The following is a 22614-nucleotide window of genomic DNA, read 5'->3' on the forward strand; positions in this document are numbered from 1 at the left end:
TTCAAAAAACAACTTTTCGTATTTATTCGCAGTTAATGTTGGGGGAAAGGCACAGTCTTGCAACAATAGCGAGTAACAACAACAAAGAATCACCGGGGCCCCCAGCCGCAGCCCCACCGGACGACAGGCCGGTCTCGCGTCCGTGCGAGTAGCAGAAACGACAAAAGCAAGGTAGCCACAGAAAGAAAAACAAGCGTACGCGAAAGGCGCGTTCAGACCTACGCCAAAGCAAAACTCACATCGCATGATTGCTATAATACACGTCCACACGACGCGACACAACGCAACGAAACGCGAAGCTACACGACGCGATGTCGCAACCCTCTGCTTGTAAAACATCTGGCGGTTTTCCAGAGCCCGATTTCGGAAACAACCGCCCCAATAACCTCGACCAAACTTCCAATTATCCGGCTCGCGGGCGCGGGACCCGCGCGCCGTTTCCTCGCCCCGCGCGGAGACATCTCCAGTTTTGACGCGACTGCCTTTCGTGTCACGTGGCGCGCTTTCCTTCCTCGCACGCGCCGTCGGTGGACAGGCGTGCTTTGGCGGGGTCTTCGCCATCCGCGTTTCGCGCCCCGTGTGGAGAGTCCCGCACGCGCTGGGGCGCAGCTTCGTTAGGAGGGTGCGGGTAAGGGTACTGGTGACCTTGCGGGACAGCGGGAGGGGAGGACGTGGACGGGCTTTTGTTCGCGTTGGACAGCACGCTGTCCGCGCGAGGCGCGCTTTTTCCGCCGTCAGAGTTCGCACGCGCGCTTCCAGCCTCAGGTATAAAAGCAGACTTGGCTTTTACCTTCTGTCTGGGCGGGGCCGGGCCGGCCGGGTAGATTACAGTGGTGCCGGGCGGCGATTTTTCGGGTTTCCTGCTTTGATGCGGCGAGGCCCCTTGCAGATAGTACCGGTCTCGCGCCAGAAACGGCTGCTCGTAAAACCGGGTCGGTGGCTCCTTCGCGTCCGGGTGTGCGGAATAGAGTCTGCCCGCCGATGCCGCGGCTACAGCCACCGAGTACGGCGGCAGCAAGTGGGCCGGGGCTGGGTCGCGGGCCTCGCCTTTGCCGGCGTGCACTTGCTCGTACATGGGACCCAGCGCTTTTTTGAAGTGCTCGTCCACGGAGCCGGAAATGTTGACCTTGTTCGAGGCCTCCTTGTAGTCTTTGCCGAGTGACCGCCGGAAATGCTCCTCCGGATCGTTCTCTGTAGCGGAGACGAATCGTGATTAGCAACGTCGTGAATCTCTACCCAAGGACATGTGGAAAGTATGTATTCTAGGCAACGTGTTGAATAAGAAATGAAAACTATGACACAGAAGCAGAGTTAGTGGTGCGAGCAGGCAAACCCAATTTGAGTACTCCGAAAAATTAAGTACTTCGTTGCTGACCAAGCCTGGTCCTTACCGACATACCGACAATGTTGTTTGTGGTATTCATGGTGTTTGTCGACTACTATGGTCATTTACACCAAGTCGATATTCCATATCTTTGATTACACATCTGCCCATTTCTGGGCTTTTTGTAAGACACCGCTTACGCGGATGAGACGGCAAGGAGGAGCTTAGATAAATCTCCAACACTTAGGTAGGAATTGTGGAGTCGACCTCGGTATGACTCGAACCCACAACGGCCACAACCGATTTGTGTTGTAGCGGTGGATTCTTCCCACTACGTTATCTCGCCACACACACCGACAATAATCGGAATTGAACAACGTTTATTGGACACCGGCGGAGCATGAACTGCCCGCAAATATCCGGCTCTAATTAGGCCTTCATTTATCCTCAAATCCAACACCGCGAGATTAAAAAGCGAGACTCAAAAACGTGTCGAAAACAGGTGCGGACGTACAGCGAGTCAGCGACAGATACCTAATTAGGATTTCTACTTCGCACACCAAAAGAGGGCTGTGATTGTTCAAAACAATATTCCGCTCGTATTGCGTTACACAGGGACAGCATGGACAGGCAGGTTCGAATCACATTCCTACCACAATATCGCTTACGCTAAACACAGAAAAAATATTACATCCGTCAAGACTAAGCAAACTGCCTGTTCCACCACAGACCATCAGCAACCGCAATCATTCAAATTTCGGATAGAGATCGATTCCCGACAACGCGTAATAGCGCCATAATTGACGACAAGGCACTGCGAGTATTTTCCCGCTTCGGGCTAAGAAGCGCTACTTCCTTTAGTAACTTATTCGACTCCGAAGACAGGCGCCGATTCTTCGAAAGACAAGCAACCGCCCTTGTACCGGGCCGAGACGCGCGCCGTACTTGTAAGGAACCCCTTTTAAGTATGCGACCGTACCGACTCCGACAGTCAACAGAGCGAATTTATGACACGGCAACAATTTCGTCATTGTTTAAATCGCGAAAAATCAAAAAGACTTTGGAAATCTGCTCGCCTTTGCCGTGCGCTACGTCACGCGAGAAATAGGTTAGTAACTACCGCGCGAGTCTGCGAGATTACACAGTACGATCTCGGAAAAGGGATAGTTATCGAATCAAGCGCTGGTAATTGTAGCTATTCTTGACCGCGCTTCTAAAAAAAGACCTCATGAAGTCTCTTTTATAAGCTCCATTCCAGTAAGAGTTAAATTATCATCAATGGGAACCACAGTTCTATACAATTTTCCTATTGTGAAAGCCTTCAATCCGCGATTGGTGGTATCACCTCATACGGAAGTGTAGCAGAAACGTGTAGGCACTATAGAGATGTACGGACCATGGTTTTTCAGGATCCGGACCCTGTTTCCGTCTCAAATGTCGAAATCCGGATCCAAAAATACCCTGTACAAGGTTGAGCATCTGTTTGTCCCTATAGTCGAAATCTTTCCAATTACACTTCGGCAATGCATTTGAAGCTTGTAGATGAGGATTTTTTCGAAATAGTGATGCAATGCTGCAGCCGGCCGAGTCCAAGTTGAAAAAAATGGCGCAGTGAACAACAGGAAGTCACTTTCGTGCACTAGAAATTTAGAATCTTTCCCAGGGCTGTCACATAGTGCAATAGCCATTAGGTATGGTCGAAGACATACCAAACTATCTTCAATGTCATGGAAACTGGCATAATTTCCTTTGTGATCGCAGAAAACAGTACACATTTGACCTTTCCACGCTACCCATACTCTCGTAACCTAATAACCGAATGATCGATTCGGAGTCGAAGCACTCAGATAATGCATTTTGACCAGCCCTCTACACGTACTGTCAAGGTCACTGCTCACTGTCACGTGAGCTTCAAGTTACTGATGAAGATTCCCCATCCGCGACAAGTGAACACTATCAACGGTAACAGCAACAAAGCCGGCAGGATGTTCGCCGCGGCTTACACAAAACACCCGCAAAACGTGACGCCGCGTCCGATGTAAGCCGCGTAAACCGCATGCTTTTCGAGAAGGTTTTAACGCTGCGAACGCGGAGGGATGGGCCCGATTTCGAAACGACTTCAAAAGGCAGCGCGATGCCGGCGGAGGGCTCGCGCGTGTTTACGAGAATTACAGGGCTACGTTCGGGCGGCAGGTGACAGGTGTTGGGCGATGCAGACTCGCCTCACGAGTACGAAATACTCTCCTACATGCCACGCGCAACTGACAAAATCGTTTGGGAGTCGCGTAGCTGTGTTTAGATCTCGTTTCGGACGGGGAAAACCTGCGGTTGAGTACGCGCCTCGCCTTAGAAACGAGAAATCAGTTCAGTAAAGGGCATGGATTGGTATCTGGACATGGGTGGGATTCGAAACACGGACGTCGTCAGTACAGAAGTACTTCTACTTCACGGTATACTAAAGCAGGATTTGGCTATTTGCACTGCAGCACATACTCCCAAGTGCTCATGATTTCAGAATATTTATATTTCACAGTTTTCAGTTTGTCTGTCAAAACTAGGCTTCGAAATCATACTTTTTTCAAGTTACTTGAGTAGAAATTTAAGTCCCTTCTACTTGAGCAGCAACGACGGCAACGTTTAGGACCCGCAGACATCCCGTAACGTGCAGTGATTCAGATCTGGACTTCGAAGGTAATTATGCGAAATATAATCTCAGAGATTTCATCGCACTCTCGAGATAACGTGAGAGTTACGACCCGCCGCGGCTTTTCCAGACAACAAATCCACCGCAAAAATCGCCGCAAAAATCGCAAACGCGAGACAGCTTGCACACGCAATCAAACCTTCTATCGACTTGATTTTCCGTGTTAGCCAGCGAAATCACCCATATAATCGCAGCACACACACACCTATACCCTGTGGGTGCATTTTTGCCTACATTTGTATTGAACAGCTTAGACTGGCGATACAAATCAGCACAACGCATTTCGTCACCTACAAATCGCGCAAAGCGCTATACTCGCCCAACAACCTACAACACCATCCCGGCTGGCGTACGACCGATCGCTATCGCCCGCAACAGCAATAATCCCCACTTTGTTCAAATTCACGGTACAGGGCGGCGGCGCAAAAGACCACCCATTCACATTACCAAAAGCTCTCAAAACAATGACACCACGCTTTTCGAGGCGCACAAATTGCGGGGCGTTTTCGGGGCGGAGGGCAAAACGGACCGATTTAGCGAGGGTTCGCCGGGTCTCGCGCCTCACGAACAACGGAAACGACAACCGCGTCATTTTCGCGCAATAAACGCCTTGATAATGACGCGCTGGAATTAGGCTTTATCCGTGCCCTTTTGTAAAGTCTGCGACGGGTCAGGCACAAGTTTACACAGTCGACACGAACGCATCCTGCTCGCGGATTTAGAACCGCTACTCAAACGATGTCGTGACGTCAATGTCAGTACGGATAATCGACACAACAACATCGAACCTAATATTTCCGAAGGCTTATTAATCTAGCAACAGACAATACATTCACATTGTCGAGTATATCCCAGTCGACGCATCTCCACTAACTCTCATCAGGAGCTATATCGCTGAGATATTGAAGTTCTGTCTTAATGAGTTCCTAGAGCGAAATGTCAGTAATCTAATTCTTATCTGATTTTTGGTTTTTATAAAAGGCTACACGAGAACTGCGGTATAGCACGAAAAGATTCTCTGATTTCATATGAACTGTTGTATTTCTATCGAATTAGGAGTGTTATTCAATTCGCAAGTTTGTGTGAATTCGGTTACTCTAATTATAATTTAATTAGGAAAAGCTAATTATTTTGTAGTTGGCATACTCTGCTGGACGGGGCCCTCTTCAGCTTTGACAGTGAAAGCGGTTAAACAGCAGACGTGGAAATGATAGAGTCGCAGGGTTCACCGATTGCTATTTAGTGTTGCCGTGTCAATCGTTTTGTGACACATGAATCAGGGCCAGCGCGCATGCGCGAATAGCAAATTCCCGCCCAGTCACACTGTGAATTGCGGCCACCGCTTGGCATCCGTCAATACGCGACAGACAGCGCCAATCACACAAATCTGCGGACGCGCACCGCCACGCTCTCGTGTTTGCATATCGCTGGATTACAGCCATGACATTCTCCGGGTGTCAGCATCGAAAATCAGCTTTCAAAAGATTACAAGAGATAACAGATATTTGCGCGTTGCGCAACGGACGCGACTGGCATATATACGGATAGGAATGGAATGCGACATCAAATACCGACAATGGAATCCGTCTGTTATGGTTATTCGGATTCGCTCCGGGCATCGATACAAGAGCTCAAGACGGAATGCAAGACAAAGATAACGAATGGAGGCGATCGAAATATCAACTAACACAATTAGTCAACCAGCCCTATAGCTGTGTTGTAAATAATCGGCGACACTAATTCCACAGCCACCAAGCGAAATGTAGGGGCTTTTTCGTGCTGATTTTCAGCTCCACAACCTGTTTTTCACACGTACTACTTCAAGTTGCGAGTGCGGATATCAGGTCAGAAAAACAGAAACGAAAAACCACAAATCAAAGTCGATAAAGGGCGCGATTTCCAGCTGCTTTTCTCGCGTGCGAATCGGAATTTACAATATTGGGCCTGTCCGGCACAGACAGACGCGTGGGCTCAAGTATCGTATCTGTCTCGAACGTCAAGCCTTTCCAAATAGGTGCATTACAAGAATTTCATCGTGATTGATGATATCTCAAGGTGTTCACATAATACTGAGCATTGGACCCCAAAAGCGACTCATCCCAGAGAGTTGATTAGTAACAACGTTTTCAGAGTGATCAAGTGGATTTCAGACAAAACTAGGCATAGAATACTTGATCCTTGGCTTCGGATACTTCTACTAGTAACAGAGTGAAATTTTACGTCCATGCCCAATGACATATGGCACGAAAACTAGCAAAAAACACCTTTCTTTATCCGACCGGGAAGATTTTAGAAAACAGTCACATACTTCTCGCAACATGCCCAGTAATTTAGCTGCTATCAGATTTGGATTACACCCAAACGCGCCGCCTCGACCACATCGTGTAGGCGTTATCGCTGCATCTCAAAATAGCAAAAATACGCCATGACGTAAAGTCGCGTTTCCACTCGTAGCCCGCGGTGTATACGGCGACTTTTCCAGAACGCCTCTATTCCTTTCCGAAAACTGCCGAATCGCAAAGATGCGATCGCGATGTAATGCCGACCGTGACCTAGCCACGACAATTGCTTTGCAAGAATCGCATTGCATTAGTACTTACGAATTTGGGTATTTACGGGCAAAGCCAACAGCATGCGTTGAAATTGCAATTGTACACACTGATGGTCTGAGTTTGTTCGCTGAGTGCCGCTTAACAACTACGACGGGTGTTTTACTTGAAACCGCGTCGAACAGCGAATACAGAATCAAAAGATACTTAGACGGAGTAGTTCGGTTATGTTAGGGCCCCGAAATTCACCAGTCTTCAGAGTTTAGAGGTACTAAACGACAAAATATCAATTTGCCATTAGTGACATCTGACTTGTTCCATTTGAAAGGCGTCCAAGTCGCTACTAACATTTGTCGACCGAAGACCTAGCCAGACTTGGACAACTAGATAATTCTAGTTGTCTAATTTCACTAAATTAGAGCGAAATGCCAGTAATCTAATTCTAATCTAATTTGTGAAATGCTTCCATGCTCTAATTCTAATTCTAATCTAATTTGTGAAATGTTCGTATGCTCTAATTCTAATTCTAATCTAATTTGTGAAATGTCCGTATTCTCTAATTCTATTTCTAATCTAATTATTGTTTTCCTGAAAATGCCTCTTTGTCCGAGGCATATATTGCACTATTGCAGTGAGTTAAAAAGAATATCCCGCTTTCGCAGGGAAATCCAGTGCCAAGCCGCCATCGCATTACTTCTTACACCGTGCAGTCATAGTAGATATTATGACGAATATAGCCTGCTAGAGTAGCTTGTAGTCTGCGAACAGCATTCTAGTTTCTAAAACTTTACGTTAGTACGTTGCCATTCTGACTAACATGGGCGATGCCCATGGATACCATAAAAGAAGTAATATTTTATTAAAGTATAGTAAAAATCGAGCCAAGCTTGGTGTACAGAAGTTAACCATTCTCATGTTTATGGGAATGCACTATTGTTGTTGTTTATTAAACAAAAATATGTGGCACCTATCGCCTCACGGCCTTTTGCACCACGCACTGTGATTTGATGTGAACTGCATTTTGCTGTATTCATTTCCCATATACAATTTCATTCCATTTCCAAGTTTTTGCGAACTAAGTATAGCTCTAATTCTAATTCTAATCTAATCTGGAAAAGGCTTAGTAGCTCTAATTCTAATTCTAATCTAATTTGAAAAAGCTGTGTAGCTCTAATTCTAATTCTAATCTAATTTGGAAAAACTGTGCAGCTCTAATTCTAATTCTAATCTAGTTTGAAAAAAACTGTGGAGCTCTAATTCTAATTCTAATCTAATTCAGAAAAGCTGAAAATTTTCTAGTTGTCCAAGTCTGCACAACACGGCGGCCCTAAACCTCGCGTCCTTACGTCAGCCGCTACTGTAATTACGACGGGAATTTACATTCTCAATAACACTTGAAATCAACACGATGTGTTCCGAGCGCAAGATGCAAAACCCGCGACTAGTCACGGCCGAAAAAAACTCATTCAAAGATGCAAAGGTGTGAAATTCCTAGAATCGTACCGGAACGCAATCCCGTTTGAATGACGCGAACGCATCTCGCATTCCGCGACAAGACACCGCGATACGCACCTACTTGCACTTTATTAATAACAGACGACTGCCATAACAAGGCTAATTATGTCGTCATAACAGCCGACCCGCGGTTTGGTCCGCACAATGGTTTCAAAGCAGCGATTAAACGTGGTAAGCGAAAATAGCGCACGAGACAGTTAGCGGACTTTCAATTCGTGCAGTTAGCGCAACGCCGACGGCCTAATTTTAAACGGTTTGCTCGCGCGCGTAATCGGATTCGCGACAACACTGGTGCAACACGGAATTGTCGCGGATTTATCGATGCCTTGGCGGGCTTACTACGCGACTAAAACGAGCGGGTCAGAGACGGGTTCAACTAATCGCGGCAGCGTGTGGAAAACATTCATCATCATCGACTCGTCGTAACAAAACATCAGAGATTAGCACGTATTTATAAAGTGAAATTGGATATTGAATATCTAACAAATAACAATTTTCATGCGTCTTTTGTATACATTCCAGTTCCAGACATTACCGGATTTTCACTTGGATTTGGACAGTGGACACGACATGAAATCATTCTGAGTTTGATTTAAAAATGGATTGTATGTCAAATCCCATTTAAAAACATGAAATCAGCCAATCATGTTTGCAAAATATCGATTGCCGTAAAAACCAGGGAGGCGTTATCGGGGTGATTCCGCCGACGAGTGCGTAATATCAAGATTATCTTCAACTACACGCTATACTGCGAGATAAAGCATCCGCTAAAGCTAAAAGGCCTTTCAATACCAACTGTCCTACCATTCCATACATTGCCATTAACCTATACACGAAGACCAGCATTTATTCTCGATAAAGGCCACGAAATAAGGACTACCTCCAACCATTAACGACTTGTACGCTTGCATATATCTGTACTGTTTTCAAAGTCTTATCCGAATCACATCCGCTTGATTAAACCCGAACGGAAATCAATTACGCGCTTAGTTAGTTGGCAAACAGGTCATTCTAACAGTCGCAAATGCACATAAACACATATAATTTACTACCGTGTCATGTTAGGAGAAACAAAAGCAAATGGGCCTGTGTAATTAGGGCATTAGGCAGTTCCCGTAAATCAACTCTGCATTGAAACTTCCATGCAGCAACCGCACAGTCGCACACGCATCGATTTGACGCGAAGTCGAAAATTGCGGGCGATACGTAAACGCGCGAAAGATACGCGTGCTCAGAGTGCCTTCGTTGAAAAACTAAGGCGGGCACACATCTGTAATGAAGTGGGGATAGCTTTTCAGCAGATCGAGTGCCATTACATCATCGATTACTCATAGCTAGCCAAACAAAGAGCGGGTTGGAAAATCCGACTGCAAAACGTTATCCTAAATAACGGATCGCGGTAAGCTTTCAATGGTAGGCCGTGTGTGCTTTCAGAAAGCCATGAAACGTGACGTGGAAATCTTCGTTTTACTACACGCAATAATGGCAGAGGCGATACATACAAGACGTGCGAATGAAGAAAAGTGGGGCCGGTCTAGTTGCGACATAAAAGCTCCGTCGAAGCATCAAAGAAGCCCCAACCGATTCGATTCAACTTGTCATGGTATATATGTAATAAAACGGAAGCGGGAACAGTCAAGCTTGGCTCTGATTTTATCAAAGACAAACACCGCAGCGATAAATATGAACGATTGTGAATCTGGACAGCGCATGCGAAAAATAGCCGTTAAACACCAACGCAAATAACCACATCTTGTATGTCCTCATTGGTAATTAGTAGGGCTGGGCAAAATCGAGTACCTGAGTGATTCGATTCTGAATCACGTATTATGCTTCGAGTCGAGTCGAGTATTCGAGTATCACTCATTATGACGTCACAGTAAAATGTAGTATGTCAAAGTTCAAATATGCACCTTTTATGCCACCGCAAAGAATATAATGTAGATTATCCATCACATTGAAGATACTTCGGTATTTCTCCGACCCTATCGCTTTCATTGCACTTTGTGACAATGTCGTGGGAGGATCATGACTTCGGAAATATTTTTTTTTCAGTAACCTTAGTAGCTTTGTACTATATGTTTCGTATGCTGCAATATGGCAAATCAAGGTTTCAAGGCTTCCGCAGTGGAAAATAGTATCAAAACCATAATTCTCGTTGATAGAATAACTTTCAGTAGCGAGGAGCGTATAATTTCAGTACTCGAAAAAATCGTCTTTTGCTACTCGACTCGAATCATGAAAATACTTACTCGATTCAGATTCGAGTACTCGAATCATTGTGCCCAGCCCTAGTAATTAGCTTGATGTTGCGCGGACTGACATGCACAATTGCACACACACACATAGTGACATCTACACCATACTCTAACAGACTAACTCGATTAGGGGCGTGGATACCGCACCCTGATTCGAATCGCATGTATTTCGACTTTGCCCATCCACGGTGACCAGAATAGCAGCTTGGGGGGGGGGTAGAATTGCCCCGCTGATTTCACATATCCATTATTTGCCGTATGGTAACTTTTAATACTATTAATGACTGATCCCCCGTTATCGTCCTATTAACACTGTTGCCTTATTTGGCCAGGGATTACTACCAACTTTTGAAACTATCAAGTAGAATTGAAAAGTGTGATCATACTAAAATAATCCCGAACATTTTAGGCTGACACTCGTCAGGAGTAATCGTCAGCTATAACAGTGAATTTGAAAGAACATTGTGTATATTCTTAAGTAGTCTTAAATTATAATAGAACGTTGTATATTTTTGTCCTTTTTTTTGGCATATACAACACCGACTCGTGATATACAAACACACGATCTGTGTATATGCCTCTGGACAGAGAAAGTGCAGATATAGCCTTGTACGGCTTTTCAAGTCTTGCACCATCCTGCACGCTATCCTGCTAATGCTGAGCGCCAAGAGGGGAACCCATGGATACAAGTGTTACTAATCAGTTTTTGGTGTGACCCGGCCGGGGATTGAACCACGACCTACCGATCAAGAAGCCGGACGCTCCACCATTACGCTATCTTCTCGGTATATCTTGTTTAATAACCGCTTCAGCGAGTGGTGCGATTAAGCATAGTACTTGGGTACTCCATTACTGACCGCCTCTGGTTCGATTGGACGACCCTCTCGCACGCACACAATCCAAACCGCACATCCGTCGCGCAAATCTCATTCCGCACCGCCGCACTTTCAGACGATCATATCACATCCTCCAAGCGTTATGTCTTACACGCCTGGGCCGCACCAAGTTTATTTTGCGGCCGCGAGCTATTTTTCGATCCCGCCAGAGATTACACCGGGCAAGAGACGACACCGTCTAACAAAACTATGCAGCGATCCGAAAGCCGATTACAATCGCGATTCGATTGTGTACCGTACGCGGATTAAAGTCGGCTTGGCATCATGTTTAGACCGGCGCAGCGCTGAAGACTGTAAAAACCGCCTTTCTGCTTAGCGTGGGTCTTCGCGTATACGTGTTGGTCGGGCGAAATAATCCAAGATGTAGCGGAAGACTTTGTTTCAAACAGAAGATCTCCGAGTACGGACACGGACACGTCATCTTCGAGTCGGTATTGAAGGCATGCGTACAATAACATATCGCTAACAACGTGCATCACAGTACGTTTCCCTATTGCTACTAAAACAAGGACTGGCGAAAGCGAACCGCAACATGAAATCCGTACCCGAGTAGAATCGGATCGGGTCACACAAATCAGACATGAAATATTGTGTGTATGTGTATTGTGTATGCTAGCGTGCGTCATCGCTCCAAGTTTCAATGGGCAAGTACCCAAATGTGAAACTAGTAATAATTCTAATGATTAGAGAGATTATTATTTCGAGTAAGCTACTGAAATTACGCGCTCCATACCACTTAGTTGATTTATAAACGAAAATTGTAGTTTCAATACTATTTTCCACTGGGGAAGTCTTGGAAACCTCGATCGGTAGTATCACACCACACGAAACAGGTAGTACAAAGCTAGGCACGTTAGCGGAAATGACATATCCGTGAAGTCGCTGCAATGCCAAAAAGTGCGATGAAATGGTCATGGTCGAACTGGCTCTACATTCTTTCGGGTCACATAAGAGGTACATATATGAACTGTCTCACTACACGATCGCGCCCAGCCCTGCTCGTAACATGGTTTTCGCAGTTGAATCTCTACGAATCGTGTGATTCCAGAAACAGCGATTTGTATCGCCCATCCCTAACGAGGCGCCGTGTAACGACAATAATAATCCAGCGTGATACCGCAAGAGAAATGGCCCGATGATTGTCATCAACACATTCGCACAGCAACAATACACGAACCGCACGCGTGTCACCTATCACTTTTTCGACACGTAAGCAAAAACACCCGGCTTAGAGCTCAATTACGTCACGCGTCGTCAATAGAAGTAACTCTCCCCCAACCACCGAAAACCGGGCGGTTACATTCCCTCACCTCAAATGAATTCGGTCGCTTCAGAAGCACTAATTGCGCGGGAGATTTATTACCGCTATATTCGGCGGGCCTAATTCAATTCGACTCTATGTGCGCTCTAAATCTGATTTCAGGCAGATTTTAAATATCGATTGCGAGTTACCGGCTACCATCAACGGTAGCTCGCAGTTGTTTTCCGAAGAATGATATGTACCGACTAATTACTATTATCACTGATGACGTCATAGCAGTACCCAGTACGGATGATTTGGAAAGTTCATGTATGCGTCTCTTACGCAACCGCAATTAACGCCGGTCACACACCACATTAAAGGTAATTTGGTGTCATTTCGACGATACTAATTTCGTAACGCTTCGAGACAATGCCGCGGGTTGATAGTTAGGCCTACTTCACAGAAATGGCTGTCACTAACCAAGGCTGTCACGGTGCGAAGAAAGTATCGAAACTAGGATTTTCGTAGTCGAAAATTTCGCCTCCGAGGTAACAAAATTGATACTCGATACTGATGGAAATGTCCTGTTATCAAAGGACACGCGTCTACTATTATAACCACTACCGTAGTATGCGATAATCCTATGAGCGGCCTTTAGGTGCTTTTAATTACAGCGTTCCAACGGACGACAATCCCATCGGTTGGAATAAGTAAGCGTTTTCCTCCTAAGTTTACGACCGCAGTGGTGACGAACCTCAAACGCGTCTCACAGCAAAACGAAATTGATAAGGTCGAAAATACCAAATCATATTCAACTAGGTGTATAACTTGCGTTATAATGTGGTCGCACATATGAAACTCACATATTTGTACTTATCAACTGACTACTCGAACCGCGACCAGGGCCTGTTCGATTGTCTGTATCAGTCGCCAAAGCATGATTACGAGTTACAGACCGCGCTTACATCCAACGTCGACAAAGCCAAAACAAGATAATCGCCGAGCACGAGAAGAGGGTTTCTGACTCACGCACTTGGACGCGATCGCGCCGTACGCCGCAAAGCCGCAGCCCGAGTGGATCTCCATTACGTGAAACACGACCGCAGATAAGTCGCGGAAAAACCTCACGCTGCAATACCAGCAACGAGCGGAGGAAAGCCCTTTTCTGTAGCAGCGCACATGAAACGCGGCGTAATTGTTTTCGCGACCCGCAACGTGTAATGAGATGTCGTTACGGCCGCCTTCTCGAAATCGGGACCGGATTAACGCGACCTCGCGGCAATTACGCCTAGACAGTATAATGAATCACATTCCTACATTTGTAAATTCGGAGCTTATATTACCGTACGCGCGTAATAATACAAATAATACATATGCCGTTACTGGGAGCTAGCATTGGATACGCGCGATTCGACAGACAAGCGAAAAGCGAAGTATCGCTACAATGTCAGTGGGACAGGCTCAGATGGTCGAAGTCCTACGTGGCCCAAACATCGTTGGTACTCAAGTATCAATACCCTCGTAAATTTCTACTGAAGTATACAAGTCAGGTCTATAGTTTGACGTGAAAAAACGGATAACTTCAAGGGTAAGTAGTGCAATTGGGCGAAACCTACGAAAAATGAGGTGTAGTTCGTTACTAATCCCTTATATATATAAATCTGGTTCTTCAGGGGCGGTATGGGCACACAACGTACCAAAATCGATAACGACAATTACGTTAGTAATAGAATGACTGCATCTATTGCAGTACCAACAACTTTTAATAGCTCTGCGATGTTCAATTTAACCGTGGCGCTGCGATCGCATATAACACCTCAAATACGCCACACGCCCACTCACCGGAAATAAGCTGCTTCACCCTCTTCGGGTCCTTCCTGTCGTCTTTCGCGTGGTGATAATCTCTCTCGCCCTTGAATTTCTCACGCACAAACGCGCCGCCCTCCTCGCGCATCGCCATCTCTTCCTCCATCAGCTTACGCTTGCGGTTGCGCTCCAGGTCGGGCGCGTGCTGTCGCAGCATTGGGTTGGGCCGGTACGGTTTCGAGGAAGCCTGCTGCTGCTTGGGGGAGGCGTCCCGCGCGGGCCGGTCCGCTGCCGAAGGAGATTGGCGGTAGTGGCGATGATCAGCCGATGGTATGCCACTGCCGCTGGGCGGCGAGTGCGGTTCTGAACATAAAGGGTGGGGCGTGATGCAGGGTTTGAAACGTTTCAGCCGGATCCAAATGGGCTGAGCAGGGGTACGTTAACATAATCCTGATTTGAAGTGTATACCACAAAAAGCAAAATACGGCTACAAATTGTTAATAATCTTCATTTTCCCCCATTGTCACTCAAACTCGTTTCGTTGACGGTGCAAGGTCCGATCTAGGTTTCCCTATTTTAACAATCCAAAATATGGATAGGTTACTATCACCGTTACCTTGCATTTGTGGCGCTAACAATATAAATTCCACCAAAAATAGCCACCCGATGCTGATTAATCCAGCTTCGATAAATTGACTGTTCGCGACGATTCGAATTCGCAATCACAATCGTGGACTCTAGGTAGATCCATCAACGCAGTACGGCGGCTTTAACGAACGACGAAATCATCACTACCTTGCTATTGTGACGTCGAGAAAGAAAATCCCTAATTCCCACTGTTAGTAACGATTAGAAGTTTCAAGTGTTTAATCCAATCGCCGACTCTAATTCCTGCGACGCAGTACGGATTTAAATAACGTTAAAAAAGTAACCAATCCGCCTTCATTTCGAAGACGGTAGCGTCTTTTCAAAACAGCAGGCAAACCGTCAACGGCCCCTCATCTCTCTTAAGAGCATGCGTGCCGAATCTCCAAATTACCGGCTAAATATAGCCAAATCCAACTAGAGCAACCTCAATTCCCCTGCCGCCTTAAAACACACAATCCCAACGCACACCTAACCGCCGCGCATACCTTGTCTCTGATGCTGCTGCTGCTGCGCTGGCTTGCCCATCTGCGGGCTTTCGTTCGCCTTCGCGCCCGATTTCGCCGGGGAATTGCTCTTCGGCCGCGCCTGCGTTTGCATGGGCGGCCTGTCGCGCGCCGCGGCCGGGCTCGACTTGCCGCCGTCCTTGCCTTGCGGCGAGAAATAGGCGGCGTTCTTGAGCGCGGCGGCCGGGTAGTCCTGCGGGACATGTGAAATAGAGGGCGTAAATGAGCGGGAAACGCAGTCACGTGACGGGCGGCGTACCTGAGGAAGGCGCGCGCCGGCCAGTAGCTGCTGCTGCTGTTGGTACTGTAGCTGCAGTTGGAGGTTCACGAATCGGGCATATTCCGAATTTTGTTGCTGAAAGATGCATGTATTTTATAGGCAACACATGTAGGATGGTGCTCAAGCTGAAGTAGCCATGTTCAAGACAGTAAAAAGGCAAGTATTCTATACATTTTTTCCAACTGCGTGGTTTTAGGCTCAAAGCAGGGATATTCATCGAGTATTATTTAGAGAGCGTTCGCAATTCACAACGTCTATCGGTCTTCACACGTTTTCTCAATACCTCTGTCACACCACACCAAATGCGTTTCATTGATATACACAGTATCATGTTATGTTATTATTAGGATTATCATACATCAATTTGATTACAGACCCTCTGCCGAACAAGTTCGAAAAATACAGTAACGTCCAGAACGTTTGGAAAGGCTGGTATTCTTAGTTATCCACTAGGTTACTTGAAACTTCACGTTGAAGTTAGCGTTATTTGGAATTAACAACTGCATCCATTACTTACTAATTAAGATGGACGACATTTAACGTTGTTGTCAGAGTTTGTTTGGTGGCCTATACAGGTATGGGAACAACAACAACTGTTTACTTTAATTTTCAATGACGTAGTAAACGGTTGAGAAAGATAATACGATACACAGTAGACAGTGCACACCTGCATCGTTGCCTTGCAAAAACGAGATACAGAGGTGTACGCAAGTTAACGTAGGGGCCTACTAATTTACAGAACGAAAAGAAGCCAGCCATGCTTGAGTTCTACACATCCAAAAACTATCATCTCACCTCTCCGGCTTTGTAAACGGACGCCAGGTCTCCTCCTTTAGCCGCCATCGCTTGCGCGAGCTGCCCGCTCAGCATATAATGCGCCCCCGGATGGCCGGCCAGCGCCGGCATCAGCTGCGGGTTCAAGAACGGCGGCATCCCCGCAACCAGGTACGGGTTCAGCGGCGGCGTCTCGTTCCTCTGCTCCCGCGCGTCTCCGCCCCCGAAAGCCGCCTGGTTCGGCGAGCGCGAGTGCCCGGCCGCCATCAACAGGTGTTTCGGCAGCTCCGTAGACACCGTCGCCGCTTCCGCGGTACCGTTCGGGATTTTAGCGCGGCTGGTTTGCGCCAGACCGTTTGATAAAGGTGACGCCGGGCGACTGTTATGTCTGTCGTGTGCGATCGGGCTGCCTCTGGCGAGGTGATGATGGTGGTGGTTCTCCAGAGACCTGCGTTTGGCGTCCAGGCCGTTTGGCGAGCGGTCCCGGACGGGCCGATGGTAGGGCCCGCGTTCGTCGCGCGCGCGAGGCGACGGCGAACGATCACGGGGAGCATGGTGTGCCGTTAACCCGCTCGAATGTGGAATGTAAAAGGCCCTGAAAAAATATATACTTCAACATGTCTATTAGAGTATTGGAGAGATAAATGGTACGGGCAGTTGGACGAGACAACGCGAAAGTCAACGCTCTTAAACACAGAGGTAATTGGGAACGAAGTGCTACTGCATCTCCAGAGTACTCCTGTAGGGTGTAGGATTATTACGTACTCACAGCACAAGGCAATGGGGCGTAATCACAAGAAAACAGTTTCGAGTGATGATGGAGGAGACAGACGAGAAACGCTGTACTGCGTTTTGCGTCCATGATAAAACAAGTTCAAGTTCACTTTAAGCGCCAATTAGGACGGGTTGTTTACGGGTTTGTAGCGGGTTGTGCGAGTTTGGTGATTTTCCGGCGGTGTGCCAGCGCGCGTAATTGCTACACGGATAACGGATTCCAGAGAGGCGGTGATTATTTCCGACAACAAGTCACGAATGGGCCAGACCGCATCAAGAACGATTCGCTACCTGGCCGCTTGCGATCACTGTTGATTGTACAGTACATGTACAGTACACTGTATTAGCAACAAGGGGTAAGGTATATTTATTCGTTTGAGAAGGCTGGATGTTCGTATAGCTCTAGCAGTATTGGTCATCAAAGCAGTCAGTCAAGTTACTCTAGCGGACGAAGTGACGCCGTAATGTGCTACTCATTTACAAGTAACGGTACCAATCTCAAACACGTCAAAACTAAGTAGAAGATGTAGGTCTATTCAGCTACCGCGATATCGCCAGTTGCTACGAGTTCTACTAGCATATCCTAAAATTACTTTCTTCTTTACAAAACCAGAAGCATCAAGTATATAGTTTTGTCAAACAAAACTCATGTAGAAGTGAAAGCAGTCTAAAAATAGAACCAAGTAGCACAAGCATGCAAATCCAGCTTTAGTACTCGAAAAACGTAGAGTACTTAGTTACTGACCACCTCTCTAATTTGAGTAAATAAATAGTGTATACAAGCGACAAGTCACTGCAAGCGTGGCCCCGCAAAATTACACTTTCCCTTCAAGACGGTAGGCTGCGCTGAGACTATGCGGCAACATCGATGAGATTATGTCCAACTATAGTTCGTATACGAACCAGCACATATATTAATTGCGGGCTTGCGGCATTGCGCGTAGCGGATTGCGGAAAACGTGACATGTTAAAAGCTGTAATTCGCTCTGGTTTTTCGGATAACGAATCATGAATCGTAAGCGGGCGCGCCTTGTAATTATACTACAATAGAATTTCGATGCGGAATTCGGAATGCGCCGCGTCGTCAAGGGTGCCCGCTGCCAGACTGCGCCGGGAGCGCGAACTCCGGCGCGTGGATAATCTCTTAAACACGGAAGCGCATTGATGGATATCCAAAATTACGCGCGGTCGCCGCAACAGTTCATCGGCTGGTACCAGATACAAAAATCCAAACTATTTGTCAGCGATTCGGTATCTCCGCGACGCATCTACCAAGCGAATCGATCACCGGCGAAGACGCGCAGTCATTCGAAAAATGCGCACACGGTCGCGTTCATAAAAACACCGAATTACAAATTTCATTCGGTGCACAATCGATTATATTTGGCTGGCGTGTGAAATTGATGGCAAATTAAGCACCAGTGAGACAAGATCACCACAATTTTCATTTTACGGTCATTCATTTTGTCAGCTTGACCTGCAATGCACATTTCCGCTGCTGCATCTATTGATATCTATTGATACAGCAAACTAAGCGTAATGGCACTTAATCCAAACACAACCAGGCGCTGCAGCGCTAAGCGATGAAGCGGGTCGATGTGAGCGATTTCAATTCAGTCCTTCCCGACATACAAACTGATCCCCGGCGTATATCCCTCTCCTAAACAAGCGGGGACATTCAAATTCTACATGCTGGCCGTGTTTTCAATCGTGCAACAAACCGGACGCCTACATGATCACAAGCAGTGATGTTGGCTCTGACAAGGCGACTTTCGGTTTATACCAAGCCAGCAACGGATTATGACTGTTGGAGCGGGTGGAGCAACAGTTACAACTAACCAGCGCATGTTTAAGGTACAAATCTGTGTGGTGATAGGATAGCCGTGAATGAGCTTAAAGGTCCCGCAGTGTAAGGCCTGACCCGGACACGGGCATCTAGATAACTCTAATTTGACTAATCCGAGCGAATTAACGGTAATCTGACATCTGGTTTTCCTGAAAATGCCACAGTATAACTGTATGCTGCAAAACGAGACATGCTTGGTGTACTGTACTGTACGTACATATCTTCGTAAGATTCATGATAATGAACTCTGATTCAATATGAGGTGAGCTTGATTTTTGATCTTTCTCATTCATTCATTTGAATGCTTAATATGATTCCCAAAGTGCAGACAAGGGGCCTTCTACAACGGTAGGCCTATAAAGTAGGCTACAAGCTGCAAAACCCAAATGATAAGTTCACCGAAAGTGCAAAATCTACGATACAAACGAAATGCAGGTTGTAAAAAAGTTTCAACTTCGTAAACAATTTTGACATCTTTTGACCTAACGCTACAATTTTGACCTACTTTTGACATGTCAAAAAAAATCGCCCTAGAGATCACAGTTGGCGTTGTTCAAGTTGGGTTAATAATGCGACAGTAACAACATCACTCTATATCCCACAATTACCAACTTTCAATTAGCGCAAATTGCGTGAGGGCCCACTATCCGACAGACGTTCAAGTAGGCACTGCCGACGATGAATAACGCACGCCATTAACCGAGGTCACCGCTTAGCCTTTTCGAGGGCGTATGTCACACAACTGGAGTTGACAGGGGATCGCGTTTCAATGAGCGATACGCGGGCACCGCGCCAGCGCGCTACGCGTCGCTTGCTTTCACACGGCCCGGCCGTACGAGAGCGCCGGGCTAAAAGCGGCTCTCTTCAGACGCTGTGGCCGTTTCGGTCGCAGTGATTTTCAGTAACAACGCGACCGCGACATATCGCACTATTCTCCATAGCGAGCGCGCCTTTGAAGACGGGTAGAATAACTTGTCCCGATAGCGATCGGGTGAATATTTGCGGCGGGCGGAGGTGAAATTGGATGCCGGCTTCACAAAACATGACGTTGAGAGACGGGTCAACGGCGATATGCTGGGTGTCAAAGAACGGGCGAATTACGCCGTTTTGGGATCTAATGCTGCAACCACAGAAATTCTACCCGAGTGCGTTTTGCGAAAAATCAGCAGAGATGGTCCATACCGAAATACTTCTACATCTACTTGAACAGTTTTTTGGCAGAATCGCCCACTTGTTACACTTTGGATTTTATGAAGAAGTAAGTAGTTTAGCGACACGCTTGCTAAACCTTTACGAGTGAAAGCGGCCTGCCAACTGGGAAAATGATCCCCTGTGTCGTGTAAGTAATAGAACACATATCGGAAAATCGCACCTATTTGTAGCGTCACCGGTTATTTTGCGTCAGTCGCGAATACGCACGCTTCAATGTCGAGGTGTCCCCTCCGACTAACTGCTAAAATCGTGCGACCCGTCGATCAAATGTACTTTTTGAAACTACTTGGAGTACTTATCAGCCCCTATTACTTTTACTTGTGCAACATTTGAAAAATCTTTAAATTGCTAGTCCTGCTCGTAATTGACTGGCGATTGACGTCTCTTCTACGGCATAGGAAAAGTAAAGAATTCGAGTTTAGCATCAAAAATCCGAAAGTACGCAGTCAGCATTTTCCAGTAATATCGTGACCTAACGCCAACCCGTCCTAAAGAGACATTTACAGCACCGTAGACTTCATGTAACGAACGCTCGAAGACGGGAGATATATTGCCAATAAACCGCGTAAGCTGCATCGGTATGCGGAATGTGCCTTACTGCGGACGAAACCCGCCTCGTGCAGCGCAAGTCAAATATTTGCCCCGTACATTTCACGCCGCGTCTAGCCAATATTTGCTTTTCGGATCGCGGCCCGCGATATGTGCTAAGGCGCGATTTTGCCGGGCGAGAGGTCACATTTCAAAGAAACAAACGAATGGCGACCTGGCGCGTTATTTGATTTACGCGCAGCGTTTCCGGCTAATATACAACATATCGCGAGTTCACACAGTCGCAAAACGCGATACATTTTGAATAGCACTCAACGCTGGGCGCGCACCATAACATTCAAATCCGACTTCAAAATTTTGAAGCTGTTATTGTGGAAGTACAGTATATACTGCATAGGTCCATTGTTCATTGTCCTATTTTAACCTAAATATGCTTACATATGATTAGCTATCTATGAACTTAATAAAGTTTATATAACTATAGACATCAGCGCATTAGTTTCGCACGTCTGCATTGAAGCGGGTCGGAATCTCAGGAATGCAACGCGTATTTTCCGGACAACCGCCAACCACAATGCACAATCGAGAATAAACAGACTTGTTCTCGCCGAAATTGAAGCGCTCATTCACAAGATCTTCTTTCCGATCGCATCTTATGTCTAAATTTAAAGAATTCCGCAGGAATGCGCTTCTCGGAACTGCGCTACGCGGCCGCGCGTACGCGAGTAAATCCGCGAGTTTAAGCCTCGTCTGTATCGCATTTCAACAGATCACGATCGCGTCTCACACGCGACCCGGTCCGATACCGCATAATCTGCACCGCAAGCACAAAAAACACTAATCGAACACACCCGAGTCAATTAGCCGGGGCGCGCAATCAAAGGCCCCGTTGCCGCTAAAAAAGCGCGGAATCATGGCACGTCTCAAGCTCGCAAACACACCACGCTTACCTGCAAAGCAATGTTTACAGGAGCTGGCAGCACTTGTTGAACACAATTTCAAAGTGAGAACCCTTAACACCAAGGCTAGCACCGCAAATAGCAACATGTTTGCACAAGCGCCAGACATCAAAGTATCCAATCAGAACTACGTGGCCAGCGCGTAAGCTACAAAATCTACAACCTGACAAAAGGCAGACCCGTGACCTCTGACCTGGTTTCAAATTCGAGCAAACGCCAGCATTCCAGAAAGGGTTTCCGGGCTTTATTCCAATTGCGTTGGATCAAGACGAACGGGGAACGCATATTTCCATATTTCCTTCCCGGCAATTGCCAACCGAGTGCGCGATAAGCACGTAATACTGTTTGGTTCGTAAACTAGTAATAACAGTGACCCTGCTTAGATTCCCGACGCTAGGCATTCACGGGAATTTACGCAGTGGACGTTTAGTAGATCGCCTATAAATCAACGCGTTTTATATTATTTGATACTCGGAACGGAGCGGATTTCCTAGTCCCCCGTATCGTTTTACAGCCGGTAAACCCGGCACGAGTTTACATAAATACGGGCCGCTGTATTTGAATGATGAAAATACCGATTCTAGATAACCGATATAAATAAATGGCGAACGCAACCAAAACTACATCACGACAACTAACCGACACCAAGACAACGCAACCGAGACTTATCAAACGTCATCACTAAAAACGAAAATTGGTACAGATAAAATTTGGCCGCGCTAGTTTAAACCAGTGAACGTTGCTATAGTTGCTAATTATGAAGGGCTAATTATG

At 46.5% G+C, this 22614-nt stretch overlaps 1 protein-coding gene across 1 annotated transcript in view; it reads right to left on the minus strand.

Moving 5' to 3' along the window:
- LOC145455213 (uncharacterized) overlaps positions 1–22614 on the minus strand; it is a 64638-nt gene continuing 42024 nt past the window's right edge. Inside the window, exons 4-8 of the mRNA XM_080333164.1 lie at positions 16522–17095; positions 15706–15801; positions 15429–15639; positions 14332–14658; positions 1–1191 (exon numbers count right to left, since the gene is read on the minus strand). Of these exons, the coding sequence (XP_080189290.1) occupies positions 491–1191; positions 14332–14658; positions 15429–15639; positions 15706–15801; positions 16522–17095 (1909 nt within the window). The 3' untranslated portion in view covers positions 1–490. The remainder of the gene's footprint in view (positions 1192–14331; positions 14659–15428; positions 15640–15705; positions 15802–16521; positions 17096–22614) is intronic.

This window comes from Botryllus schlosseri, chromosome 14 (assembly GCF_051294905.1).
Source record: "Botryllus schlosseri isolate E-star chromosome 14, Bs_hap1, whole genome shotgun sequence".
Taxonomy (NCBI): domain Eukaryota; kingdom Metazoa; phylum Chordata; class Ascidiacea; order Stolidobranchia; family Styelidae; genus Botryllus; species Botryllus schlosseri.